The 19,413-nt window shown below is 38.2% G+C and overlaps 1 protein-coding gene across 6 annotated transcripts in view; it reads left to right on the plus strand.

Moving 5' to 3' along the window:
* ARHGEF28 (Rho guanine nucleotide exchange factor 28) overlaps nucleotides 1-18,928 on the plus strand; it is a 298,642-nt gene extending 279,714 nt beyond the window's left edge. For all 6 annotated transcript variants that reach the window (XM_063085738.1, XM_063085732.1, XM_063085736.1 and 3 more), the window contains one exon: nucleotides 17,746-18,928. In XM_063085738.1, the coding sequence (XP_062941808.1) occupies nucleotides 17,746-17,909 (164 nt within the window). In that variant the 3' untranslated portion in view covers nucleotides 17,910-18,928. The remainder of the gene's footprint in view (nucleotides 1-17,745) is intronic.
* The last annotated feature ends 485 nt before the right edge of the window (nucleotides 18,929-19,413 follow it).

Raw genomic sequence — 19,413 nt, forward strand, 5'->3', positions numbered from 1 at the left:
AGGGTATCCATTCTCTTTTTGGATAAGTTATTAATTCAATTTAATTTGAAATATGAAGGCTTGGTTTGAAGATTTACCTAAGGAAAAATGTAGGCTTCCAAAGGTTCTAGCTATGCAGGATAGGACTCTCAGCCTTTCGCTGAACAATTTCACAGTAAGGCTGTTCAAAATTTAATTATTTTCATGTTGACTTGTTTCCAAAGCTCTCTGGGGAAATTTCATTATACTACAGCTTTTTCTTCCTATAACATAACATGCTGGATGTTTGTATTAAATATAGAATATCTGGATCATCCACCAAAAGTACAGGAGACTTTGCTGCTCTGGTGAATTGAGGCCATTTTTTTTTTTTTTTTTTTTTTTTTTTTTAAGAATGGTGCTATAAGGCTTTGGAAGAAACATTTACAAGCAAAACATTGGCAGAATTTTAATTTTATTTAATGACCTGCTTCCTACCAGTGATCTTGGCACCCTGAGCAGTGATTTGCAATCAATTAATCATACAGAATGTTGTAACAGTGCAGTAAGGGCATTGCACTCTAAGAGTCTCATAAATCCACCAGAAACAAAAAACAGCAATTGCATGCTCAAAGACCTCTTCATGCGAAACCCCAAGTGAGGAGGTGGTTTTATGTTCTGTTTTCTAATGTGACCTCAGAAACCTCAGTACTTTCTTGTGGATTCTGAGTTTTTAAGTTCCCATTTCTCAAAGACAGTTTGACCCTTTCCTGGGCTCTCAGTATAGGAGTCTATACGTGTTAGCCTCATTCGATTTACTTACTAATTTATTTTTATTTTTTGGTGGGTGGCTGTTAACAGGGATGGAACCTTGGACCTTGGTGTTGTCAACACCACACTCTAACCAACAGAGCTAACTGGCCAGCCCCTCATTCAATTTAGACCTTGATCATTTAGACAGGGGGAATTCTTCTTGATGACTGAAAGAAGGCTATGGTTTGTGTTTTCCCCTGAATTCAGGGCAATCATGCTGAACTGCAGGAGGCCATATTTTTGGGAGCCTTTGTAGGAATGATTCAGAAAAGAAGGACATTTCTATCCTGGGAATACATTGACATTTGCTAGAGGCAGATGGCAGAAGATGGGATAGTGTGATATTAGAAGTCAAGGAGATGTCACATACTTGGCTTTGCCAAAAGCTTTTAGAATATGTGTGTTGAGAATCTTGAACTTGTGTTCTTGTCATTTCAGACGTGCCTTGCAGTTAACTGTTTAGCTATGATAGATTTTTTTCTTAATTTTAGCATGGTAAATATGGAGCTATTAAATATTCTTAAAATGATATAAGCCTGAACCCTTGGAGGGATGTATATTGTATTATCTTTATTAACTTTCATATGGTTCTATTTTTGGAATGCTCTTATACCAAGAATATGGAAGTTTAATATATATATATTCCACCCAATTAGAATTGAACACTCTTTAAAGAAACTAAAGGTTTTCAAAGCTGTTTTACTTCCATTGAATAGGTTAAATTTTTGGCTCTTGATGAATTTATTGCTACCAAAAAGTTGTACTTGTTAATGTATCCACATTGGCAGGATAGACCCAAGTAGAGCTCATCCTATATTTTTAGATGCTTGCTGCTTCTGTTCAGCATGAGTCCTAAAATATACTCACAAAGTTTTGTGTATGCAAACTGCTTTTCATCGGCATGTAGACTGGAGGGAAAAAACCATAATGAATGTTTTGGCCAGAATGTGATGGTCTGTTAGTCAGCATGTGGTGATGAGGCCATATTTTGCATTCAGGCTCCAATATGAGAAAGTGCAGTTGCACACTAATGTCTCCCTTGGGACCGTGGACTGGAATCATACCCACCTTGAAAGGAGAATGTGGTCATGCTGCGGGTGGGGGGTGGGGGGGCTGTGTTTGGCCTCCTTTGGGGGCATGCCACTCGACTACCTACATAATTTGGTTTTTAAAAACATTTTTAGTTATTTTATGCTGATCAAGCAGTCTGCAGTAGAATACTGTGAAAAATCAGATACTGAATTTATCTTTTTGAGCTCCCTCTGCTCTGAGCTGGCTATCAGTTGGTTACCTTGATGAACACAGTGCAAAAAGCCAAATTCTGACCTGGGCACAAAGAAAGTACTGGGAAAAATCACATTAAAAGTATCCTATTCATGGGAGTTATCATTGCTCCTAGTAAGAATACAGAAAGAATTTTTCAAATGCTGCTGCCAGTAAATTAAAATATTTCCTCTTTATATTCATCAGATAAGAGATATAGATATTATAGATATGCAGATATGACAGGTATATTTGTCAGATTCAATCTCTTGCCTAGTACTTAGGGTTTCTAGTTCTTCCCACCTCCACCTATAGGATAAGGACACAAATTCTTCTTTTTATAAATCAAGGTGGGCTTAAAGGTAAAACATTTTCTCAGACTTATAGTATTTCTAATGATGATTATTTTCAGTTTTTTAGAGAGACCATTGGCTAACTTTGAGGATATATAGTTCAGGAAAATTCCAGGAAATGTGTTTCACAAAAAGCCTGATTAAATGATTAGGTCTGACCCAGAAGAAAACACTAGGGTTGAAACCTGCTCAGAAATAGTTTGACCAGAATGATCAAGAACCGAATCAGACCAGACATGTTCCTGTGAGGAAAGCAGGTAGTGTGATTTTTCCCTGCCATTCAAAGATGAGAAAATAAAGAATTCACCCCCTCAACCCACAACTAAGGTTCAGCAACAATAGACTAAAAACACACTTTTCCAATGTAGTGAACCTTACGTGCATTTATTAGTACTTGACTTTCCAAGTGAGGGATTTGAATGAATGAATGAATGACTGAATGAATGAATGGGTGGATGAACCAATTAACAAGTGGAAGAATGCTCTTGGTTGACATTAAACAGTGGACAGAGCCGCCTGGCACAGTGAGGAAGACAGAGGCTTGGGAATCACGCCTGGGTTCACACTCCTACTCTGTCATTTAGTTGTGAAATTTTAAGCGGTTGTTTAAATTTAATCAGTGAGTCTCAGTTTCCTCATCTGTAAAATTGGATGTTGGTATGAGGATTACATAATACATGTAAAATTCTTAGAACTTTGTGAGCACCCAATAAGCACAGTCACTGTTATCACTGTTACTATTATATCTTCTGGTGAGAAAGCAATAAATTATTAGGAAGTGCATTTGGTCACTTGAGCCACCTGACTGCTTTTAAAATGGTTGCTTTGGTGACCCCAAAGACTTGTTATTGCCTCATTTGGGTATTACCTGAGTCAGCACATCTCAAAAAATGTTCCACAATTCCACAGCTTGTTATTAGTTATTATGTGATAAAAAGTTCACATAATCAGATAATATTGGGAAATGCTGTTTGGGGACTGACCTTTTCCAGACTTCTATTGTGCTTATCTGCAGTGTGAATCTCCAAAAGTGGCACTTCCCAAACCTATTTAACCACAGCATCCTCCTCCCCAGCCCAGCATCTTGCAGGGCTACTCTTCCTTGACACATACTTTGGAAAAAACGCTGATGTCAGTGGATGTTGAAATAAACTCATTGCATGTGGCACACCCTTCAAATACATTTTTTCTCCCTTGGGAACAGCTGAAATCCAAATGACATATCCCAGCATGATTTACCACATGGGTTGTGTTTTGAAACCCAAATGCAACATAGCGAATTACAGATAGAGCTTTGTTTAGCCCCCAGGCCAGCATTTGGGCCTGTGGAGTAGGGCTGTTGTCCAGTCCTCTTAGGGCTTTTCTGGGTCAGCTTTCATGGGCTTATTCCAAGCCTCCCTGTGCTGGAAGCTGGTCGTCCCTGATGAAGCACAGGAGGCGATGTGCTTGGACCTCAAGGCCTGGTCTGGCCCCTGGTCTCTCAGCCCCGTCTCACGCTGTTCCCTCTGTTCTCACCCTGTGGTCCAGCCATGAGATCTCTGAGTTGTGGGGAAGGCTGGGCCCCTCGCCCGTCTTACCTTTCTTTGTCCGGAATGTTCTCTCCACCACCTTTTATTTCCAACCTGATTACTTCTTACTGATCTTTCAGGACTTAGCTCCAGGGCCATTTTCTTCCAGAAACCTATCCAGACCCTCTCAGTCGGGGTTAGGAGCCTCTCCTCTGTGACCCTACAGAGCCCAGTAGACACTTTTATTACTTCCACAATGTTTTGTCACTTTTTTCCCCCTCTAGACTCTAAAATGCTTTATGCAGTTAATTTTATTTGTTGACATAAATTTACATGAAGTGAAATGCTCAGATATTAATTCTAATCAGTTTTGGGGAAAAAATATCAAAGCATACAACATTTTTATGACCTCAGAAAGCTCCCTCATACCCCTTTCCTATCAACCCCCACCCCCAGAAGCAACTATTCATCTGCTTTCCATCACAGGTCCATTTTGCTTATTCTGGAATGGAATGGAATCGGACGCTCTGTACCTTTCTGTGTCCAGTTTTTTTCACTCAGCCTGTTATTTTTGAGACGCAACCATGTTGTTGCATGAATCTGTAGTTGGTTCTCTTCTATGACTGAGAAATCTCCCATTCCATTGATGAACACACCACAGTTTCCATGTCCCTTCTTCTGGTGATGGATGCCTGGCTTATTTCTAGTTTTGGGGTATAATGAATAAAGCTGTTGTAAACATTCTCATGCAAGGCTTTTTATGAATTATGTTTTCATTTCTCTTGGATAAATACCTAGGAGTAGAATTGCTACTAGGACTGGAGTCTGTTTAAGTTTTAAGAAACTGTGAAACAGTTTTCAAAGTAATTGTACTAACTATGCACATCCTGAGTGCTGAGACAAGGTCTTGTTCAGCAGTTTCCCTAGTGTCCAGCCCAGTACAGGGCACACATGAGACATTCTGTGTTTATTGAAGACTGAATGGATAAGAAGTCAGTTTTCATTCTGACATACCCACTACTAACTGACATAAAATGAGTGCTTTGTCCATCAAGGGGTTGGAAGTTTTATTGGCTAAATGCAGGTTTATTCCAGGCAGGCAAAAAACGGGGAACACAGTTCCCTGGTCACTCTGCTCTTGGGCCTGCCTCTCTTGTTTCAGGGTGGCAGTGTGTGCAGGTGCAGCCAGGCATGCAGGTGACATGGGACCATAGAAGGGTCCTGATCACTAGTAACAGCCAAGCTCCTCTCCTACAGTTAAAACTCCCAACACTCCCATGCAAAATCCTCCCAAACCCATATTTCAGCCAAATTTGACAACTCTTCTTTCTTGATGGCATCTAGCATTTCCTGCCTTTGTAGAGATGGCATCCTCCACCTGGAAGACCTCCCACATAAGGCCATCTCTTCCTTCAAAGCCCAGTTCAGGTGCTTTCTCCTCTCTGAAGCTTGACTTGGCCACCACATCTGGAAGCTGTCCCTCTCTGGAGGGTCTCCGAAGTGGTGTTCACCGGTGGACAGTGTTCATTAGCCATTTAGCCAGGATATCCTGCCTTTATTGTACTTATCAGTGTCTACATCTTTCTACTCTGTGAGGTACTAGGCTTCTTCAGGTTGGCATGCTTAGTGGCGCTCAGCAGTCTGGTAGGAGCTGGGCTGCTGGTCACTGAGGGAGTAGCCAAGGTCACTCTTGATGATTCTTGCACTTGGTGGCTGATTCCACTAAAGAGAAGTTAAATGATATGGGAATGCTGCGGTTCCTTCTTGAGAAGAGTTGTTTACAGAAGAAAGATCTGTCTGAATATGGTAATTTTAGTAATAATTAAAATGATTACATAAAAGAAAGATCTGTCTGAAAAGAGGAGGCTAAAATATAAACTTGAGAATTCACGTCACTGTGTGAACAATTAAAGGGAAATTATCTAACTTTCCTTAGGATCCGGTGTTGGTCACAAGTCACGTGTTGGGAGGCACAAATGTTAACAGGAAGAGAAGTTAGAGAACATTTGTGGGCATAAGACAATTGTAAGTCATTTCCTGTAGAGAGAGACGGCTCCGAAGAGTAGATTATTCCGTGACATACAGGTTCTCTTTTCATTGCTATTTTGATAGTTTAAAGTCCCAATTTTGCCTCTATTCTATAAAATGCCTACTCTTCTAATTGTAAATGTGCTAAAAATATTAATTTTAATTTCATTTCTAGAAAGGTAATATAGTGATCTTTACTCTGATAACAAACATAAATGTAAGAAGCACATCCAAGAGCATGAAAATCTGCATCAAATAAAACATTTCTATATTTTATGTTGTTCTTCTAAATTATTACCATTTTGAGTGACAAACTCAAGGCTGGAGTTGGAAAAGATATTTCAGGATTTGATTTCTTAGCCGATGTTATTTCAAAAAAATAAGAATTATAAAACTAAGGTTTCTCATTTTTAAAGAGAAAAAAAATGTTATGTTGTCCTGAAAACTATAAATACCAATTTCTCAAAACAGAATAGGCCTGTGAGTTTTTTGACATCTTGTAGTTTTGTAGCTGATCAAGAGAAAAAACACTAATTTGTAGACCTTTAAAGTAAAGAATTGAATGCCAATTTCTTTAAAGTCTGGTAATAACATAATTGTTAAGAAGCAGGTAGAACTAATTAGCTTGGGTGTGTTTGATTTAATTGCTTGCCTTCTTCTGGCTTAAAGAAAACCACTGCATCTTGTATGCTTGAAAATTGACCAGCTGTTTTTCCCTCTACTGAACCAGTAAGAAGTAAATGCAGCATTAAAATTCCTAGGTTGATTTCTGGCCTTATTCAGCTGGCAGAAAAATGATTTTGATTCTTCTCTCAGCAAAATGAGAGGCATAACTCTTTGGGTGTGGGTTCACGAGGCAGGTAGTTTCCAGAAAGTTGGCTGTTTTGCTGTGGTACTTAGAATTCCCTGGTCTCCAGATCCTTACCATGAAAATATTGCCCTGTTCTTGTAGCTGGAGACCCACATGCCATTTAATTCAGCACACTCTTAAAAAAATGTCCTGCTTCTTAACACGGACTCCAAGATTTGAATATCTTAATTTGTTTCAATTATTTAAAAATTGGACTTCACCTATTTCTTGTCTGCCTGAATGTATTATGGACAATTTCAGACATACACAAAATTAAACAGGAATACAACAACCACTCATGTATCTGTCACTGAGCTTCAAAATATTAGGAATTTATAATCACTTGTGTTTCATCTAGACTCATTTTGAATCAAATTCTAAAAATCATCTGTAAACACTTATTCATCCATAAACATTTCAGTATATATATATCTAAAAGATAAGGCTCTCTTTTTAAAACCATAATCACACCTAGGAAAAAATTAGAATTCCATAATATCAACATACAGTCATATGTTTGTTTCCAATTGTTTCATAAATGTTTTTAGTGTGCACTTTTTCCAGTTTGTTTTTTTGACTCAGAATCCAAATAAAGACTGCACATTGCAATTGTGTGTGGTAGGTTAATGCACTTTTTAATATAAAAGTTTTAATTATAAGAAATTTCAAGCTCTCGGAAATATATAGAAAATAAGTATTAGCCATGCATTTAACAAATGTTAATGTTTTGCCATATTTGCTTCAGACCTCTCTTTGCCTTTTTGCTTTAAAAAAAAATGTAATAGATATGAAGTTCCTTATCTTCTATTTTCCTACTCAGAGTTAACCAATATCTTAAAATTGGTGTATATCATTTCCATAGTATGTTTTAATGTTATCACTATATATATGTATCCATAAATAATATAATTTTTTGTTTTTAATAATTACATAAATAGCCATTTAATATATGTGGGTACTTCAAAAAGTTCATGGAAAGAGTCATATTATCTTTCAATTCTATTTTTCTAGGAATCTTTTGAAGTACCCTCATATATATATCTTTTTGCAACTTGCTTTTTTTCACCCAACATGCATATTCATACACATAGCACAAATCATTCATTTTTAACTGCTATATATATTCCATTTTTCTGAGCAAACACTAGCATATTCATTACCCTACTGATGAGCAATTAGGATATTTCTGATTTTTTCCTTTTACAAGCAATGCCCAGTAAACATCCTTGAGCACATGAATGAGAGTTTATTTAGAGTATAACACCTAGAAGTGGTAAGGATGTCTTCAGCTTTGCGAGGTATGACTGATTTCTCTCTCAAGTTGTGCAATACAACTACCACCAGCCATGAATGAGAATTCTGGTTTCTCCAGATCCTCCCCAACCCTCAACATTATTAGGCTTCTAAAATTTGCCAATATGGTGGGTATGAAATGGTGACTCATTCTTTCAATTCATACTTCTCTGATTACTAATGCAATTTAGTACTATTTTGTATTTATTGGCTTTTTAGATTTCCTCTTCTGTGTATTCTTTGTTCATAAAAGATTTTCTAACTTACAGCGGATTTTGGAATTTCAAAAGTGTCCACTCTTAATTATACAGACAAGTTAATTCTTTTTGAATGTACTTGATATATTTTGTACTTAGAGAAGTAGTTTTCAGAGAAATAATATTTACAATTATATGTGGACACTGTAAGATCAGAAAAGGACATTTATGAGAGCTGAACTATTTCAAGATGGAGAAAAATCAACTGCAAGTACAGAAACTACTCAAAATGTTGTTATTGACTACACTGTTACATCCTACTGAGACTTTACCCATCTGCCTTCTTTTCCATCTGCATACTTTTTTTTCTTACTTCCCACTATGTTGTCCTCCAAAGCTCCCTTACCTCTCTCTATAACTTATCGATGTTATTTTACACACACACACACACACACACACACACACACACACACACACACACACACACACACACACACACACACACACACACACACACACACACACACAAAACACCCAGTTTCTATCAGCTTCATTTTCTTTCCTGGATATTTTGCTCTTAGGGTCCTCTGTCCTCCTGTTCCAGCGAGGACTTGCTGCTCTCCAGGTCTGCTCTGTCGCCCTGGGCCATCCCATCACATCTCTTCCATATTTAATTCTCTGCGCCCTCAATCCCGTGCTTCCCTCTTTATGGTGTATTCCTTTACTTGGTGAGCATATCTCCAGGAGTTCCCTAAGAAAAGGTGTAATGAAAATACATTTTTTCCAAGTTAGCTGAAATGTCGTTTTCATTTTATTTATTCATGTTTGCTACTCTGGTGCTTTTTAAAAAAATAATTTATCTGGGCTTAAAATTACAGATAAGAAATTATTTCTCTTTAGAATCTTGAAGGCTTTGATTCTTTCAGTTCCCAGGGTTACCGTTGAGAAGTTGGATGCCATTTTGACTTCTAATCCATTGTGTGTAACCTCTTCTCACTTTCTGGATGGTTTTAGAATTGTCTTTTTGTCCCTTATTTGAATTTTAGAATGTGCCTCATGTGGTTTTTGTTGGAATAATTTTTACTGGTTATTTATTAGGTTCTTTCGATCTAGAGACATACCTGTATTTTTTTTTTTTTTTAAGTAATTGTTTCTCTTCAGTTTTATCTTATTAGAACTGTTCCTGGTTAGAAGTTGTACCTCTTGGATCCTCTGCTTTTTCTGTCTTTTCTTCTTTCTATTTCCATTTCTTCATATTTTTGTTCTACTTTCTGGGAGCTTTCTGTCCTTAAGCTCCTACTATTCCACTAGTTAAAAAAAAAAATTCAGCTAGCACATTTTTAATTTCCAAGAGTTCTCTTATCGTTCCTATTTTATGGAAACTTGTTTTGTGGCTAAAATGTCTCTTAAATATTTCTGTGAAGAGAGTATTAAGGTTTTTGGAAGTTTTCTTCAGCTTTCTATGTTCCTGAGTGGTGTTCTGTATTTTCCAAGTTCTATTTTAGGCTCCCTCTTTTATATTGCATAGTATATCTACCATCTTGGATTGGTGTGGGATTGAAATAAATGAGAGATGCATGCAAAGTATGTAGAACAGTGCCTGGCATTTAGTAAGTACTCCATATGTTGTTTTTGTAATTTTAAAGGTTTTTCATAAGCCTGGCTATTTACATTTTTAGATCACCTTGAAATACCTTAAAATAAATGTAAATGTTGAAACTTTTTTGAAGAAAATGATAAAAATATGAAAGGTTAGTGTTCTAAGAAACCTGAGAAATACTTCAAGAATTTTTATGCCTACATCTGTTTTGATCAGTTTTGAGAAGTGGCCCAAGTAATATGTTAGAAGTGGTAGAGAAACTGCTAAAGTTTGTAAACTGCTAAAGTTTGGTATGTATCATTATAAATTAGAGAATATTAGTCCTCTTCATAACAATTCTCTCCCTCACTTGCATTCTGACATACTTTTTCATGGAGGAAAGTGCTTGAAGTTATTGGTTTAGCCCAGGAATTGCTAATAATTTATAGCCTATTTTAATCTGTGTCACAGCCTTTAATTTGTGTACATCTATAGGAGTGAACATTGTCCTGAGTGCCATGGTGGGGAGAAGTTGAGGACTGCCATCTAGTTCAAGTGCCCCAGTTTACAAATGAGGAAATGGAAGTTCTATATGTAATGATTACGACCCAAGGTCAATGTTAGTGACTTAACAGGAGAAGCCTTGTAGTGTAATTCTATCTCAACTACATTTTTAGTTTTATTCTGCTAAGAAGACGAGTAGACTAAATAAAATTTTAAGGTCTTTTCTAAATGTAAGAATTCCAAATTGGTGATTCCGCATAACTCTATTTAGAGTAGATAGAATTTTTGAATTAGGTTATTTACTAATTCATTCATTCTTTGGATAATATATGTTGAAACCTACTAGACCTTCAACCTATTATGACCTGAAATTTACTTTGATATTGTTGAGCTAGACATACTCATACTTTTATTTCCTATTTCTTAAACATTACTTTTTTAGCTTTAAATGAACTCAAAAGACTAAAGAATAGGAATCCAAATTCCAAGAGAACATTACCAATTCATCACTAAGGACAAATTCACACAGGGTATAAAATGAGATATTTTCTAAATTATATTCTACCTAGGAGATGTTATTAGATTTTCTAGGCAAGAGCAAAGACCGTACCTGAATCAGTATCACTTTTTTTATGGGCAGCTATAAACTCAAATGAACCTTATTCGTTTCATGGTATAGGTTCACACAACTTGTGTATCTTTCTAAACAGATATAAACCCATACATGCACTAGCCAATGACTTGTCATACAGTTGCATTAAAATTGATCTAAACATAGTCGGCATTCAGATGAGGCCTCTAATTTATTGCCAGTGTTCTGTTTATATCAAATATATAGAAGCCACACTGTTAGAGCAACAGAGTACCCTTTATACTAATATAGCCCAAATACATGGAAGGCTATGGACTTAAAAAAAAAAAAAAAAAGTTACCATGGAAGTTTTCAAGTATACACAAAAGTTTGAATCCTATCTACCCAGTCTTGGTTCAGTGCCTTTTCTCTCTTCTCTCACATTGGGTTATTTTAAAGCAAATCCAGGAAATCCTTCAAGTATGCTATGTGGGCCACAACACTGTAAGATACACTGTGAGAAAAGGCTCCTGGTGTGGGGGATGCTGCTGACCGTTTTTTCCCCTGAGAGATTTATAATACACGTGAGCCTATTACAGTTCTGAGGAATCTGTCAATTAAGGAACTTACCCAGTTTCACCAACTTGTTTGATTACTATAGTCTTTAATCATTAACACCTGTTAGTACTCTGTTTAGAGAACCACACTTAGAAATGCATCTCAAGGAGGAGAGGAAGGTGGGGGCACTTTGCCCCATGCTCCGTGGAGCTTACTGAAGTTAAAGTCGTGGCTCTCTAACAGTGGCACCCTACTTGGGAGAAAGCAACATGTGAGAGCAAGTCCAAGTTCAGACAGCAGAGAGGACTGGTGAGTCGTATCATGTCTCCCGTTAATTTAATCTTATCTTCATTGCACTGATTGCTTCAATTACTGTGTTTCTTCTCAGCATTACTTACATAGCTAATATAGACTATTCCAAATATGTTAATTACTGGTAAGAAAATAAAGTCCAGCTCTCACAATTACAACTTTAAAAAAATTGCAACACAATTTGCTTTCTTCCTTTACAGAGTTATACATACACACATAAACACACTTCCACCCCAAAGCACACTTCAGTTATTTCAGGTGCTGTGTTAGTACATGAGGAATAAAAAAGAAAATCATAACATTAATTAAGATGGTTTGCTTCAGATATCAACTCCAGATTGGTTTTCATGCCAGAGGCTCACATCCTGTTTGTGGCTCACTATGGAAAATTGAGTTGAGCAAAAGTAGGGACAGTGACCAATTTTCCTTTGCTCTAAAGATACCTCGAACTCTGTACAATAAATGTTTTCCATTAGAAGGAAAATGTTATGCATTAATGCTCCTGAGAAAAATAGTGATTGCCAGTAATGCCATCAGGAAATGATTTTTTAAATGTTTCAGAGTGTAAGCATAAATAAATCATTAAATAAGGAATACAACTTAATTTTGCAGAGTTGGAACATTGATGGTAAAGTCATTTTTTTGAGGTGGACTTATTCTAGAAAAGTGTGAATTTCTATTTTAGGAACATGCACAAGGACTGTAGTAATAAGAAGTAGAAGCCAGAACACTTGATTAAAATAAACAAGAACAGAGCCAAGGCTCAGAAGACACGAAGTTCTGTTTTGTGACCTCCACTGGGGAGGAGGGAATGGGATAAGGCACGGAGAGGGCTGAGCAGGCGTCATCAGTGACCTCAACAGCAGACTCAACATGCTTTGTGCAGCGGGGGCTTCTGGGTGCCCGGCTGTTGGGTGCACCAAGGAGCTCCATTCAGACCTTGACAGTTGATGTTTACAATGAAACCTATGTTGGTGCTTTTAAAATTAGACAAAGCTTTTGTGTAGAAATGATCATCACTTGAAGTGATTTCTAGTCAGAAAATTCAGAAAAAGGCAAAGACTACAGTAGTTAAATACTTTAAAATTATAGACAGTCCTTTTCTACTTGTCACTAACCTGTTCTTAATGACAAGTTACTCCTAGGTTTGCTGTTCATGGGAGGGGAAATGAAGTGCAGATTTTGACTGTGGACATTGTCTTGTACTCATTAGTTAACTTTCCAGACACTATTTTTTGAGGCTCATTTGTGGGCTCACCTCAAATATGTGTTGCTAGGAAGATTGAAGATAGAGGTGTGAGACATGTCTGGCAATGACCCTAAAAACGTTATTTTAAATTCAACTTGAGGTCATGAATTTGATTGAATTTCTTGAGTATAAAGCAGGTAAAAAAAAAATGCATTCATTTTTTTGTATGTGTGCCTATAGAATATTCGGTGAATCACTGAGCCCAAACACAAATTTTTTTTAAATCCTAAATTATTTTTATATTTATTTTTTTATTTTTACTTTAGAACAAATGTTTTTTATTATTATTATTTATAAGCACATTCCTTATTAGAAATTATGATTTTTCTTTATGCCCTTTACCTAACTTATCCCTTCCCAAACCCCCACCCACCCTCCCCCCGTCTCTAGTATCCTTAGGTGTGTTTTCCCCACCTAAAAGTCCAACATATTGTTTTGGTCTTTTCTTTCTTCCTTTCTTTCTTTCTTCCCTCCCTCCATCCTTCTTTCCTTTCTTCCTTCCTTGTTAACAGCCAGTTATGAGTGAGAACATGCAGTATTTCTGTTCCTGTGCCTGGCTTATTTCACTTAACATAATTTTCTCCAGACTCATCCATGCTGCTGCAAATGGCAGAACTTCATTCTTTTTTATAGCAGAGCAGTGTTCCATTGTGTATATATACCGCATTTCCTTATCTAGTCATCCATTGATGGACACTTAGGTTGGTTCCATATCTTGGCTGTTATGAACAGAGCTGCAGTAAACATGGGAGTGCAGGTATCCCTTCCATGTGATGATTTTCATTTGTTTGGATATATGCCCAGCAGTGGGATGGCTGGATCATGTGGTAGTTCTATCTGTAGTTGTTTGAGGAACCTCCATACCATTTTCCATAATGCCTGCACCAATTTACAGTCCTACCAACAGTGTAGGAGGACTCCTCTTTCCCTGCATACTCACCAGCATTTGTTGTTCTTGGTCTTTTTGTTTTATTTTTTTGTTTTTTTAAAGATTTTATTTATTTGTTTGTTTGTTTGTTTGTTTATTACAAATATTCATGAGATACAAAGCTGATTGTGTTCTTGGTCTTTTTAATAATGGCCAGTCTAACGGGTGAGATAATATCTCAGTGTGTTTTTTTGTTGTTATTGTTGTTTTTTTGTTTGTTTATTTTTGACAGCTGGCTGGTATGGACTCCAGTACAAATGTAAAAATTCTCATACAGCATTAGAAGTTTGGGAGGCCTTAATGATTTCAGTTCAATCCTTTATGAACTTCATGAAGCGCAGAGAGGGGCAATGACTTGCCCAAAGTTACATTTTATCTGTGGTTTAAAAGATTTCATTCACTTCATAGTTTAGGGGACACTTTATTCATTTAAAATATGACAGATAGTTGCATTTTACATGCTGAGTTTACAGTTTGGCCTTGAAAATAACCGACTATCCAGGTGGCTCAAAAGGATATCATAATGGTGAGTAGATGGAGGGAAAGCTGATTCTCTTCAGCATTGATTATAAATTCCAATATTGGGTGAGAATGTTGCAACTAAGGGCTAAAGATTGGGAGATTTAGGGACCAGCCTCTGGATATCAGTGTGTCCCTTGGTAGCATGGGATTTTCTGCCCCATATGCCCACAAGAAAAAAGAATGGTGCCAGCCAAAATGTTGATACTTAGAATTTCTTAAAACTGCACTAGGAGACTAACTTGGATCCCACAGCGGTCCTCCTAATGTGAGTATGGGAATTTCTTGTGGAGCCTGAAATTTTAATGTGTGAATAAAAGCTAAGTTATGAAGCAGAAAATCCCTGAGCCGAAATTCTGCTCTCCCAATTGGATTACCCAGGCTTTGGAGCTTTTATGTGTTTCACTTTATTTGTCCTTATTTTAAGGTCAATAGTGCTCACTCTGTTTGGTTTCCAGAGATATGGTAAGGATCAAATTATTTCTTTATGTCAAGATGGAAAATTGTGTTGAGACACTTGGTTGAAAGGTGCTTTTTAGTTTGAAGTTTTGTTTCCTTATAATAGCATTTGGTTTTTAGTTGACCAAATTATGATTGTATTACTATTTCTTTGCTTATTAAAAATAAAATATTCTATTTTTATGTCCATCAATTTACAGGCATTTCGATCACACTGAAATTGGATGATTAATTTTACTCCCCAAGAATTCTGCTTTCCGAATCAGTGAAGTTTCATTTTAACGAATTTTTTTTCAGTTTAGAATTCTATATGATGACCACACTCTCTAGGGTAAAAAGCGTGGAAAAAGGTGGTGGGCTTGAGAAATATACAATTGTGTGCTGGAGTTCTTTCAGGGTTGAAATGGAGCAATAAAATCAGACATCACACAATGGTTTCAAATTTCAAAGACAGACGGTCTGACCTTGCCTGCATAGTTCAGGTAGAAACCAAAGAGGAACATGGAGGAGGAAATTGAGTTCCCATCCAGGTGACACACAGTCACAAGGGCCAGCGATACTTCTGGAATTACAGCGCAGGACATTCACCTTAAGGCCCTGCAAGCTGTCACTAGAAATATTTTTTTTCCTGTATTTTTATTCTTATTTGAGAAAGTTCTGATTTCATCCTTGGTTCTCTATCTTACTGAACTAGAGCCTACAATTTAACTTCAGGTAAAAGAATTCTTTCTGATATACATTTGATTTTATGGTTCTTTTTAGACAAGTCTTCTCTTGAAGCTGTTCAGGGAACTTCCCAGATACCTGCACGCACCAGTGTTTTGGATTCTTTGCTACATGTTTCACACGCCGGTGGAAGGAAAAGTACATGGATTAAGGGCTTCCAGTGGGCTTGGCATTGCTGCATTTGTCAGCAGTCACCTCCCAGCCACCTCATTCAAGGGGTGATTTTTCATTCTCAATGTAGTATTTCTTGTGCCCCGGCTGGACCTTCTGTTGACAAGGAGGTGACACTGTAGTGGATTAGGTGACCTGTTCAATCTGCCAGTATCTGCTAGATGGAAATTTTGAGGTTTGTTTTTTTTTTTTTGAAATTGTATAATATTAAATATCAGCAGTTAAACTGGGAATATTTGTGTTTAGAGGTGAGATGGCTTCATTCAGTGGCTGGAAAAAGGAACTGAAATTGTGAATGTGTGTTGTGACCACAGACCGGCATACTTTGTCTCCCAATGTGGTAAAATAGGAAAGCAGTCTAGGTCGATGTGTAGTCTTGCCCTGGTAGTGAAATCACTGCCTGGAGGTATTTGTGTTTGCCTGATTAAATGACAGAGGTTTCTAGTTCCATAATAACTGCTGTGTCAGTTTTGAGAGGCTCAGGATGTCTTTTTTTGCTTATGCTTTTGCATCTTCTTCTCTCTCTCTCTCTCATTTTCTATCAGCATCTGGAGGGTCAGGTATGGCCTAAACCTTTGAGCAGAGCAGTGGAACTTAGCACCCCCCACCACCACCACCTTTCCCTGCTTCAGAGGCACAGTTCAGCTCTTGACTTCCTCCTCCAGGTGACCTTTGTCTGCTTTGTGACTTCTCCTCCCCCATAGACCCTGCCTCTTAGTGGGAGAAGGGATGGAATGAGGTTTAGCAGAGGCCACCACCTCCCCAAAGGTGGAGGCTTGTGGGGACACTTTGCCCTTCATTCCTGCCAAGCCTTGCTTTCTACTTTCTCTAGGAACCAAAGATCCTTGTCGGGAGGGGAGGGCAGAAGTCATAAGGATTTTTGTCATTAGAATGCCAGCTGGTATGTATATCCATCTAAATAATAGAGGCTTTGAATAAAATGTGGCAGAGGCTGTAAGGGCCTCTTGTTAACCACTGAAGAAAGAGCAGGTGGGCCTCCCTCCCCACCTGGATTTCCATGCCTCTTCTGCATGTTGTTCCAACAGAAGCTGGTTTATAATTTTGCCATACGTCTGGGCCTTAGGGAGGGTGGTCAGTGAAGCAAGTGCTGGGAAAAGGGTCTACAGCAAGCGTTGAGAAAATGGTTTGCAGCAAGTGTCTTTCTTCAAACCCCCCCCCATCTCCCCTTTAAATCATAATATTAGATGGTTTTACCAGAAAAAGGGAGAATACACAATGCCCTGCTGTTGCTAGGTAACCAGAAAAAAATAAACCCAGTCCTAGTTGATATTGCATGATTTTTCCTAGGAACCTGGCTACTCGTGCTACGTACTTTGTGTAGTGTTAACAGATTTGCATAATGGTGAGGGTCTCCTTCACTCTTCATTCAACTGTTTTCTCCCCACCCCTTACCCATATTAGTAAAGCCCCAGATACATTATTTGAGTCTGGAGGTCAATTCTTGACTTTGAGATATTCTGCAGGAAGGTGCTCTGCAGATGCAAACATGGTTTATTACAAACAGCTGGAGTATATGCTGTATATCTAAGGCCTTGACCCGTTTTTAAAGATAAACGGGCACCTGTTTCTCAGAGGTAGCAGTGATTTAGCACCCTGTGAGTGGTAACCGGTCTTTATCCACTTGACACTTCCCTAGGAGTAGTTTTGTAAAAGTAATTTTTGGCCACAGGAACATTTGTGCACACAGTCAAACACATCTAAATGATATTGATGAAATAGTTACATGTCCATCATGTTCCCCTCTCCCCGGGCTAGGCCGTTCTCTCTGTGGCCGACTCTACAGACACTGCATTTCTTCATCTTAGAGAGCTCCAACCCTCTGAGGCATCTGCCCTGTGGGTCCCAAGCTGACTCTCCTGTAAACTGTACTGTCTGTTTGTTGCAGATTTGGACACCTCCCAGACTGAGTCCCCAACCCCCCACGTCTCAAATGCACACTGCCCTCAGCTGCAGACAATTATGGCAGAAACAAAGCTAAATCTACCGACAGTGACGAGACAAGATGGGGAAACTGGAGATGGAGCTGAAGAAAATATTGTTTACCTCTAATTGCATCGTCATGATTTTTCCAAACAAAACAGAAACACTGGCACTTTTGGGAGAAACTCCTTTTTTTTCCATTCCTTATGTATGTGATTGTCTGTGTCCAAATTGCTTTAAGAATAATGTTTAATATTTCATGCAAGTTCATTTTTTTGGCATGAGTCTAATTATTAAATTATTGAAAGCAGCTCTGTTTGTATAATCTTTAACTTATCACACCTAATTTCAGATTTCTGCAGGGGAAACTAACTTGAATAAGCAGAAATGTTTTAAAAGTTGTTTTGATTCTGGAATAAAATTCCATACTGCATTTTCTACCAGATCATCTGTATTTCAAAATGCCTTGTAAGATCTAGATGGAGCAATTTGGATTGAAAGAGTGATATTCACAAGGGGTGGACTTTCACAGTCGCAGCAGTTGCTAATCAAGAAAGGTCTTAGTGCCCAAAAACGCAGAGGAGGACATGGGAAGGCCTTTTCCTGGCTAGTTTTTATGTGCTAATTGCTCTTTGGAGCATCAGAGGTGGTGATCGGTTACAGTCACCATTCATGCTGCCTGGGCACCTGTCTGACCTGGTGACCACTCTGCTGGGGAAACAGTCTGGACACGCTTAGGACCTGGACCAAGTTCTTTGCAGACACACTTTCTTGTTCCTAATGCTGGTGGGGTTTCAAGACACAGTTCAGCATCATCTTTCAACGTAGCCTGGAGGCTGGGAGCCTCCAGCCGGTCCACTTTGGTGTAAATGGTGAAACTCTTTGAGAGCTCTCACTTCTGTCAGCTGGCCTGTCCCTGCTGGCACCTGGAGCACCCATGGCCACCACCCATGCAAAGGAGCTCTTCACTACAGTTCTTTAAGGACAGAAACTGCTCACTGTTGGTGATGCTTGCTTCCTAGATACGCTTTTCCACAAAGGAAAACTGGCACATCCTACCTTCAAAGTAATGTGCATCTCCACGTGAGAAAATAAACCAGGAAATGTTTTCATCTTGTTCTTCAGAAATACTTGTGTATGTTTTGGTCAGTGTCAATAAATATCTTTTACCTCATTATTTTACTTCGTAATTTTAATATTAAGTGTAGGACCGTAGTGAAACACATTTCATGCACACATACATTCTTACCTTATGAAAAGTGAAAATAAAGGAGGAAAATTCATTTACAATTGCAACACTTAGCAGGAGAGAAATGTAATAAAATGGGGAAAAAAATTCACCCAGATCCCAATGTTGTGTTTTCCTGCTTAGAACTGTAAGTGATGGATTTTGGACGTGGCCGGCACCATTGTGCACACAATAAGCACCAGCACGAAATAGCCGCAGCCTGGTCTTCCACTCCAGCACCAAGCCCCTGCCCCTTCCCTTTACAGAAGCCTCCTGACTTAGAAACAACTTTCCGGCTTCTGCATTGGCGCAGTTCTCCACCCACTTATGTCAACCTAATGGTCCCTCTCCCCGTACATTTCATGCTCAACAGCTATTATGAACTCTCTGCAAACCCAATGTTGG

Source organism: Cynocephalus volans, chromosome 2 (assembly GCF_027409185.1).
Source record: "Cynocephalus volans isolate mCynVol1 chromosome 2, mCynVol1.pri, whole genome shotgun sequence".
In the NCBI taxonomy this organism is placed as follows: Eukaryota; Metazoa; Chordata; class Mammalia; order Dermoptera; family Cynocephalidae; genus Cynocephalus; species Cynocephalus volans.